Genomic DNA, 10,578 nt, shown 5'->3' with positions numbered 1-10,578 from the left:
TTTTCTTTTTCTTCTTTTTCTTCTTTTTTTGAGATTGCTTCTTGGGCTTTGTGAATTTTGTTATTACATCTGCAGAACTCTTCAGAAATCTATTTGCAGCTTCTTTTCTCTGCCTCAGGCTCCTGCCATTTAAAGAGGCGATCAGATCTTTCCTGAAGGAGAGAAACGTAATGTGAAAGTAACACAATCCATCCGTTCCACTTTTCCACCTATCTTCTAAAAAGTCCTGGATGAGACTTGGGTTGGTCTGCTTGACAACAGTTTTTTACTTTTTGTCCTGTGGACATCTGTAGGTTCCTTACTCAGGGGAACACGTGCACTTTGTAAGTGTGACTAGTTTGGTGATCCTCAACTGGATGAAGACCATCAGGAAAATATTCTATTTGTTATTTTCCAAAAGAGAACACCTATTCCCTCAGGTAGTTAGGCACAGAAACTGGCATTTCTGAAATTACGCAATGTTTTGCTTGGCTTTCATCAGCAGCTGTAATCAACCAAGTATAACGTTCCACTTCTGACGGATTCTCCATCAGCTGAAGATCTGAATTTAGGATGGGTCAAGTTGCGTGACCAGGTATTATTACGGGGTCATGCATTCTCTTTCAGTCATCCAAACACAGCACAACATCTGTGTGAGAAACAAGTAACCAGAGCAATGAGCCCTCGCACTACAGGGCATCCAGCATGAGTTCTCGGTATACGTTGAACACTGAGTCCACCCAAAGGACACATCGGCCAGAAAGAACAGCACTCTGCCTCTGCAGTGCCCACGCTCTACAAGATACGCAGCCGCACGAGTGAGGGGATGAGAGTGCAGACTGTCTGAGAAGTGACCAGCATCAGGTTAATAGACCTAAACGTCTGGGTTCCTGTGTGTTCCGCTGATTTTCCAGTGTCCTACAGACATACAATATTCCTAAGGCATCCTTCCCCATTCCTTTGTCTTAGTAAAGCAAACAGGATTTGCCCTAAATGGGGCTGTAGAGGATTGTGAGCAGCTGTGGGAGACAAGACCTCTGTCTGCCTATTAGAGGACTCCCACAAGGACTCTGTAATTATGTCCTTTGAGTTCGATCTGAAACATATTAGCCAAAAAGACTCCGTTGTTTGTTCAGTTCCTAAGAGCCCAAGGAGCAAATGTTTGCAGTAGCAGGTCCTGATGTTTCCTTTAGTTGCATATCTTCTCTAAGGAGAATCCACAGAGCAGAGACATCACTTAGACAAAAAGTCATGATGGAGCCTGGAGCACCCAGCTGAAAACTAGCCATGAAGGTACCTTTCTGTGGGCAGACATAGGCTGTGATGGCATCCTTCAGAGGGAGATCTGATTCAGATCTGCAGTGCTGGAGTGTTTGGAAGTTCAGGATTGGCGAAAGAAGTGTTTCTGAGCCTTACAATCCAGGTACGTCCTTGCCAATTCTAGCACAGAGCTGCCATACAGACCTTGACAGGTCTCCTGCTCTGCGTGTCTGACAAACACATCCCAACAACCTCCTCTAAAAAATCCAGGTATGAATGCACAAGAAAGGCAGAAAGGCTGGGGAAAACAATCCTGTTCTTTGAATTTCACACCCAGAGGCCTCAAAACATTATTTTTTGTTTTCTTTTCTAAGTTGTGTGTTTCCATGTGAGCAAGATGGTCAGGTTAGCTTAAACCATTAAGAGCAATTGTTGTACACAAAAATACGAGTGGCCATTCAAGCTACACATTTTGGCTGCTTTTTTGGTTAATGGAAAAAGACTAGACTCCCCAGAGGGTAATTCAGCCTACTCATAGGCTTCCAGTCTGCTCACTCCCTTCCAAATAGGAAGTGAAATAAATAAGATGAGTAGTTGCCTCCATAGCTGTTTAATAATGCATGGGTTGCAAGAGCACCCTAGTTGATTTGGAAGTCTGGATTACATTTAGACATGGAAATGATAACTGTCTGATTGCCTGGGAAAGTCTCCTCTGATCTAACAACATACCAAGATATCTAAAAATGCATGTCATTTATTTATATTTTGTGTGAGTGGCTTCTGATTAAAATACAAGTTCAGTCATGAGAAAGAGGACCAACCCATTATGTACCCTCCTCTAGAAAGCAGCTTTGGATTTGCATCTGTTTAGTCATGAAAGATACCCAAATCTGCCATTTCCCACAATCTGCGTTAATATTTTAAATAGTTGGGTAATCTGGCTGCCTCTCCTAGTGACTGACAAAGAATGGGTCCTTCATAGGCCAAAGTGAGAGCTCCTGTTTTAGTTTAGATGCTTCCCTTCCAGAAAAATACACCCTGGTGAGTTTAATTATTTCCTGGTGAATAGGTAACAAGAAATGCCTAGCTGAAAAGACAAAGGCAATTGCAGAACTCATTCAGCATTTAGCATGTGTGTTTCTGATACTTGCTCGTCAAACTTAGCATCAACAAAATATATTAATTAGGATCTGTGTTGTTGCAGATGCACACTGCTGTCCCCCAAAGAAGGATCATTGGGCATCTCACTATTATTATCCCCTTGAGCATGGTCTAATTGGTGAAAATATTATCTGCAGTTTTGAGGATGTTCTAAAGAATCACAGCTGGACAAAAAGGAAGCAAAATCCAGGTACACAATCTCAACCTCCGTGCTTCTTGATGGTAGGACTACTCATGAAATACTTTTCTTCCTCTCTTAGCTTTATGGTCACCAAACACCTCATCTCAGCAGTTAAACTGCTACAGAGGTGAGGATGATGATAATCAATCACACCACAGTCACCTACTTCATCCTGTTGGGACTGACGGACCGCCCAGAACTACAGCCTGCAATCTTCGTGATGATTGTGCTGATCTATACCATCACCCTGATGGGCAACCTCAGCATGATCATCTTGATCACAATTGACTTCCAGCTGCAAACACCCATGTATTTCTTCCTCATTAACTTGTCCATCGTGGATCTCTGCTATTCTTCTGTTTTTATTCCGAGGATGCTAATAAACTTCTCAGTGGAGAATAAGACTATTTCTTACTTAGGATGTCTTACCCAGCATTTTTCATTTGTTGTGTTTGTGACCACAGAAGGATTTCTGCTAGCTGCAATGGCTTATGACCGCTATGTTGCTATATGTAGCCCACTGCTTTATACCACTCTTATGGCCAGAAGAGTCTGTGTTTGCCTGGTAGTTGGGTCATATTTAGGGGGACTCTGTAACTCATTGGTACATACTTGTGGCTTACTGAAATTGTCCTTCTGCGGCCCTAATACCATCAACCACTTTTTCTGTGACACAAACCCGCTGCTACAACTCAGTTGCTCTGACAACCATGTCAATGAGCTGGTGCTTGTAACCCTTTCAGGGATCGTAGCTATGTCAACACTTCTCTTCATCATCATCTCCTACCTCTACATCCTCTCCTCTGTTTTGAGCATGGGCTCTGCAAGCAGGTACAAAGCCTTCTCCACCTGTGCCTCCCATCTGACAGCTGTAACACTCTTCTATGGGCCTGTGAGTTTGAGTCACGTGCAGCCCAGTTCAAGATACTCACTGGAACAGGAAAAAATTTCTGCAGTATTTTACACCCTGGTCATTCCTATGCTGAATCCCCTGATATACAGCCTCCGGAACAAGGAGGTGAAAAATGCATTTAGAAGGTTAATGGAGAGGAAAAAATGCTGTCCATCAGCTTGCTTGTCAAGATAATAACCAGTTCCCTAGGAGATTTGGAAAGAGATGGAGATACCACTTTTGTACTAATTATGAACACTTATGAATCAAATGTAACTCAAAAGATAGAGAATGGATGATAGGACTAACAGTAGGAAAAACAAACAATCTTCTCATCTTTGTTTATTTGCTTGGGTTGATGATGATGATGATTGTATTCCTTCATCTTTCTGACACATTTCTATCTTCCTAGAGAAGAAGATGAAAATTGTCTCCTTCTACTGTTTGGTTCTGTAAAGTACCTCCATGTTTTTGGTGTGATCATCCAGGAAAATATTGTAATTCTTTATTTCAAGGGCAGAGACTCATAAATTCACATGCATGCCTGCAGTGCTAGTTTTCCAGTATTGGATCCTGCTTGACATGTTTTTATTGTTCCCAAATCTTTGGTTCTTTTTCAGTCGCAATATCAGATGAGGTTCAGCTCCACAAAAGAAGCCCAAGATGACTTTGGACTAGCATTATCTACATAGAAAATCCTGTAAGGTCTCAGCTTAACCATGCACTGTTTCTTGGCAAATTAAGAAAAAAAAAATTAAATGACAAAACCTGCTATCTAAGCAAGTATGTTGTCATGAATTCTCAGCTGAGAATTCGGTTTGTCCTTCTCCTTTCCTTGGAGCTTTGTAAATCAAGCGTATTTCGTAGAGGTGGTACTCAGAATTACTGTAACTGCCTACAAATTACAAGGAGATTATCTTCAGTTGCACCACCATGATCAGAAGGATGCAAGAAAATTTTATCCAGTGCTGATGGTTTTATCTGAATTGCACTATAGAGTACACAACCTGATATTCAGCAATGTCAGGCTACACTCATACACACATGGATTTGGTGGGTATGAAATTGTATTTTTTATGAGTGTGAACTTTCACACATTACTTCAAACATGAAGGAGGAAAGACCTCCTCAGACAAAGAACTGGAAAATGCTACTTTTAGGTCCTTTCAGTCACTGCCCAGTATAAACAGATTAATGTATGAACAGATTAATGTGTTTGTTTGGTTGATTTTTGCATGAAAACACTTGAACAAATGTCCCAAAGCAACTCAGCTGGAGTTCCTCATTCATATCTTACAGAGTTGTCATTTGTCCTGAAAATAGAAATAAACCATGGTAAAAAGAATTCACATTTTCTTTTCAGGAGGAACTAAAACGGTGTTTAAAATTTGGCTGTGTATGTGTGTACTTTTTGTGAAAAAATGGTGTTTTATGCACTTAAAGAGGTCACAGACATAACTAAAAATGCAGCAAGATGGAGGAGGTCTCAGTCATGCACTGAAGTGATCCCTTCTCATCCAGAGGGAAGAATCTTGCCTGTGTTATCTGCCAAAGTCACTAGCAAACCATAGGAATTGCTGAGCATTGGTCCCATTCCTCCTGTTCCATGTGAAATAGTGGCACATTGGCTGGTGCAGAGAATATTCAGTATGCCCAGCTATGCACAGAAAGATTTACTTCAGATATTTTTCCTAGTTCTTGCTCAGACTGTGAACCATAGGAGATCTAGCACTGGCTGCTCATTCCTGGTTTCTCAGTCTATTCTCCTGCTTTCCTGTCTTCTACATAAGGTGAGGAACACAGGGGTTCCCTCTGGTGATGATGGACTCTCATGATTAACACCTCAGATCAAGACGAGTTGCATGAGGTATCTAAAACAACACCATAAAGGTCCAAATCAGGGCATGCAGTGCTGTATGAGATGCTTATTGCCCAGATCACCCTCACATGGAATACACATCTGGCAGTCACAGGAACTTTATTCAAGCCCAGCATTGGACTTTTATTCTCCTTCTGACCCATGTCTCTGCATGGTCCACAAAGCTGCTTGATCAAGACCTCAACATGTGGGCTGAGTTTCTAGCTTGACCTTAGTCATACCTTGTCCTTCTGAATGTGTCTGGCAATCACCAGACCTGACTTGTGAGCTGGCTTCTGGCCTTGGACTTGCCTCATCAACAGATGTTTAAGAGTAGGTTGCATATTTGTGTCTATGTTGTTCAAGACCTTTAACTTGTTCCTAGAACCATGTTTCTGGTATGTTACCAGCTACCCATATTTGCTCAATATCATAGAATGGCTTGGGTTGGAAGGGATCTCAAGGATCATCAAGCTCCAACCCTCCTGCTGCAGGCAGGGCCACCAACCTCCATATCTAAACACTAGACCAGGCAGCCCATTCCAGCACCTCAGCAAATGGTATCCTGGGCTTCATCAAAAGAGGAGTGGCCAGCATGGACAGGGAGGTGATTGTCCCTCTCTACTCTGCCTTTGTGAGGTCCCATCTGGAGTACTGTGTCCACGTCTGGGGTACCTAATACAAGAAAGCAGGGAGCTGTTGGAGAGGGTCCAGAAGAGAGCCACAAAGATGATCAGGGAGGCCTCCAATACAAAGACAGGCTGCAGGAGCTGGGCTTATTCAGCCTGGAGAAGAGAAGGCCATGGGCTGACCTCATTGCAGCCTTCCAGTACATAAAGGGAGCCTACAAACAGGGGGGGAGTCAGCTCTTTGAAGGGGTAGGTAATAGCAGAACAAAGGGAAATGGATTTAAGTCAAAGAAGGGAAGATTTAGGTTGAATATCAGGGGGAAGTTCTTTACCAAGAGAGCAGTGAGGTGCTGGAAAAGGCTGCCCAGAGAGGTTGAGGGTGCCCTATCCCTGGAGATGTTCAAGGCCAGGATGAATGGGGCCCTGGGCAGCCTGATCTAGTACTAGATATGGAGGTTGGTGGCCCAGCCTGCCACAGGGGGAGGGGGTGGAACTTGATGATCCTTGAGGCCCCTTCCAAACCAGGCCATTCTGTGATTCTATGATAGCCAGGGCTGTCCTTTCCTAGGTGCAGAATCCGGCACTTGCAGTTGATGATTGCCAATTTGTCAACATCTCTCTCCAAGGACTCTCTACCCTTGGTCGGGTCAGCAGTTCCTCCTAATTTAGTGTCATCAGCAAACTTGCTTAAAACACTTTCTAGTCCTACATACAAGTAGCTGATGAAAACACTGAAGTAAACTGGCCCTAAAACAGAGACCTGGGGAAACCTTCTGGTGACTTGTTGCCAGCCTGATGGAACTCCATTTGCTATAATGGGCGCTTTGGGCTTGACATGTCAGAGCATTTCTCACCCATCATGTTATGTTTTTGTCTAGCTGGATGCTGGACATTTCGTCCAGCTGGATATTGTAGCAGTACAGTAAGGAAAACTTTGCTGAAATCCAAAAACATAACATCAACCTACTTCCCTTTGTGCCATAACGTCCAAGGCACCTCCAGGCTGATCAAGGTGAAGTGCCTTGAAGGGTTTGCCATGGACAGACATGTTGCCTATGCCACAAGAAGTCTATGGGATGCAAGAAGGTGGTGGGCAGCCCTTAGAGAAAGAAGGAATAGGAGACCAGTGGTGGCCTGAGGCTTCCCGAGCTCTTCAGGCAAGGAAAAAGTGACCCAGCTGGGGCCAGGAGGAAGCCAAGAGTCACTGGGGCTCATCTCCTGAGAACAGAGGCTTCACTTCACATCTTTGGGACTCTATCTGCTTGAGGATCTCTGTAATTGCACCCAGGGCCATGACCAGTTGATGAGGGAGAAGAGAAATGCTAGATGGGAAATACTTGGAAATAGTGCCAAAACAAGGCTCTGTTCAACTGTAGAGGTTCTCTTGATGCTGCTGGGAGGGGAGGACAAATAAGAAACCTTGTGCAAGAAGAAACCAATGGGGAATGGTTTATCTGCTCCCAAGTGTCTAGAAGAGGTTTCAGCCCTTTCTTCCTCTCTTTTTCTCTTGCAGACCACAGTAGCTTCCTTGAGGAGAGAGTTCAGACCCTCATTCCCCAGGTCATGTTTCTGGCCATCAGTTGATGTTGTGTTCCACTAGGTGAGAGGAGCCTGTGTGAATGGCCATAGCAGTTTATCTTTTGGCTTTGTCTCAGGAGTTCTGAGGAGCCCAAAGACTCTGATGGCCATGCATTCTTTGCTCCTGTGTGTCCATGGTACTCCAGAGCTGTGTGTGCGCCTATGGGGATGCTGTGGGGTGGGCTGGGTTTTGGCTGCATGTCATCTTCTCAAGAACACCAAGGGAGATGAGAACTGGCAATGCAGTTTCTTTTCAGTCCTCAATGCTGATGTGACTTCCTCAAATGGATCTTGTTCTCACATCTCTCTGATGACACAACTGCACAGCAAGGCTGATAAAGCAGAACTGACAGACCACATCTTGCTGCAGGGTAAGGAAAAGACATTTGGCAGTGCTCAGTGGTGTCCTGGAAGCTCTCTCCCAAACCTCAGGAATGGGCATGAGTCGCTCAATGTCAGAGCTGCTCAGCATAGGATGTGGTAGGATCCAGCAGTAGTAGTGAGTTCAGCTCCACCTCAGGCAGAAGGGTAAGGACAGCCAGCAGCATTTTCCCTTGGGAGATCTGTGTTAGTGGGACCATACCTGAGCCCGAGTTGAAATTTGTTAAGTCAAAAGAAAAACAGGTGATCTGAAACAATAACTTATAGCAACTGAGCAAAACAAAGATACAACTGGAAATCCCAAACATTAGAAATAAAAAAAAATAATAATCAGGTGAAATACATTTAAAATCAAAATAAGCACAACAGAAATGACTTTCTACAACATTTTTGGGTTCCCAAGGATCTTGGAGATATTTGTTGAATCACACAACAGTTTTCCAGTATCTTTGTTTAAGCATTTGAAATGTAAAAGCACTGCAGTTTGAGTCCACCATCTAAAAAGTCCCAGAAGGTGGGACATTGCAAAGCATTAAATGAGGTTACAAGACAGGGGAAATATAACTGAGTTATATGCATTATTCTAAAAAAGCTATTGTGAAACGATAAAAGTCAATCTGAATCCTTTATGCTGGAAAAATCAGATCCGGAATATTTAACAAGTTGTGGCACAATTATTCTTCTCTATAAAAGCATTGGCATCCTGCCATATGGAAGAATACTGAACTTTCATTAATTTTACATTTTTGCTAATATGGCTATTAAAAATGAATGATTAAGCAATGAAAGAAGTAGAGTTATCCTTATCATCTTATGCTGGGCTCTCTATTCAGTTAACCACTATTACCCAGGCACAGTTTTAAGAATCAATCTGACTAATGTTTCAGCCTGGAGAAGAGACCTGGGGAGACCTGAGAGTGGCCTTTCAGTATCCAAAGGGAGGGCTGTAACAGAAACAGGGAAACGCTTAATTTTGCCAACTGGAGAACCACTGCAGGTGCATACTAGCAAGTTCAGAGTTGTGGTGCTTTCATCTTATTCAGGAATTTCAGAGCAGGTAGTGCAGTATACATCTGCCCCATGCTCTTCCCTGAAAAACACAGTGGTGCAGCTGTACCTTAAACCACAAGAGTAGAGTTAACTCAAGTTAGTCGGGTGCCTAAAGATGAGCACAAGGGGAACAACCAAAACAAATAAATATTCAATTCCTGGGGCATGCAAATGCCAACTAGTGCATTTATATTTTTATACTTCAATTGAATCTGCTGTTAGGCTAAACAAGAATGTCAGTATTCAGTTTATGGAGCGGAAAACTGTAAAATGTCTTTAAACAAAGACTAGTATAGTAGATAGAAATCAGTCAAATCCACTTCTATCCAAAAAAGATTATATGAGCGATAGTTTGAATTAAAACCCTCTGGGATCCAATTGTGAAGCAGGCATGCATTAGCACCAAAATTGGATTTGAAATTCAAGGAACAAGAAAGCTAACCTTACCCAAAAGCTATGGAATCATAGAATGGCTTGGGGTGGAAGGGATATATAAGATCATCTAGTTCCAACCCCTCTGCTATAGGCAGGGACACCTTCCTCTAGACTAGGTTCCTCACAGCCCCATTCAGCCTGGCTTTGAATGCTTCCAGGGGGGTATCCACAACCTCACTGGGCAACCTGTTCCAGTGTCTCACCACCATCACAGTAAAGAATGTTTTCCTAATACCTAGCCTAAATCTACCCTCTTCTAGTTTATTAGGCGTTTCCCCTTGTCCTGTCCCTACATGCCCTTATAACAACTCCCTCCCAGCTTTCCTGTAGGCACCCTTCAGATACATTGAAAGTCCAAGTAGCTGTCTTTGGAAGTGCAAATCCAGTTGTTCTAAGTGCCTTCTCTATTCTCTCTAGACTTGGAATTGAAAAACGACGAGTAGTGCTTGTGTTGGTTGAATAACTTTCCCTTCTGTGGCTTCCACATGCCCACAATTTTGGACACCAGCATTTCATTGTTTTTGCTACTATATTATTCACCACATGGGACATAGCAAATCACTTAGAGCATTTTCTGGCACACTGAATGGCCAACATGGTGATCCCAAGCAATTCAGAAGTTAATGGGAGTGAATTGCCATTAGCATACTCCCAGGTTGTCCCTCAGGACTATTCCAGGAGATGTCTCTACCCCTCACAAAAAACTCCATATTCTCAATTCATGGCCAAGCAACATGCTTGGCATCATCCTAAACTCCACCTCCGAAAGATAAAGATAAGCTGAGCATGCAGCTCACTACTCAAAGACTGCAAGAAAGCTTTCAGTTCTTGTAATAACATTTTTTACATTAAAAACTGAACCAATGATATTGCATACACAGGAAGAAAAACAGGCAATGTATATTTCACCCAATACTTATTGATCTATATCACCATCTTTCAAGGCACAAGTCTTCCATAATGTTAATGAAGAAAAAACAGTAGTCAGAAAGTTTATTAATATAGGAATACATAGGATGAAAAGAAATTAGCCATGAAGCTGTGCCTTCACTGATCACTTTTATATGTATGGAAGGATTGCATGATAAGAATAGAGGAAGAACATCTCACAAGAACCATATTTACACAGTCATTTCTAGTGAAACAAATCAAAGAGGACTACCAGCATTAAAAA

General features: G+C 42.7%; 1 protein-coding gene across 1 annotated transcript; it reads left to right on the top strand.

The window, feature by feature from the left end:
• The first annotated feature begins 2,714 nt into the window (after nt 1–2,714).
• Nucleotides 2,715–3,668, top strand: LOC100541756 (olfactory receptor 1052-like). Its single transcript, XM_003206133.1, has one exon. The coding sequence runs from the start codon at nt 2,715–2,717 to the stop codon at nt 3,666–3,668; it is 954 nt and encodes a 317-aa protein (XP_003206181.1).
• The last annotated feature ends 6,910 nt before the right edge of the window (nt 3,669–10,578 follow it).

Source organism: Meleagris gallopavo, chromosome 5 (genome assembly GCF_000146605.3).
Source record: "Meleagris gallopavo isolate NT-WF06-2002-E0010 breed Aviagen turkey brand Nicholas breeding stock chromosome 5, Turkey_5.1, whole genome shotgun sequence".
Classification (NCBI taxonomy): domain Eukaryota; kingdom Metazoa; phylum Chordata; class Aves; order Galliformes; family Phasianidae; genus Meleagris; species Meleagris gallopavo.
This window is presented reverse-complemented; position numbering and strand designations above follow the sequence as displayed.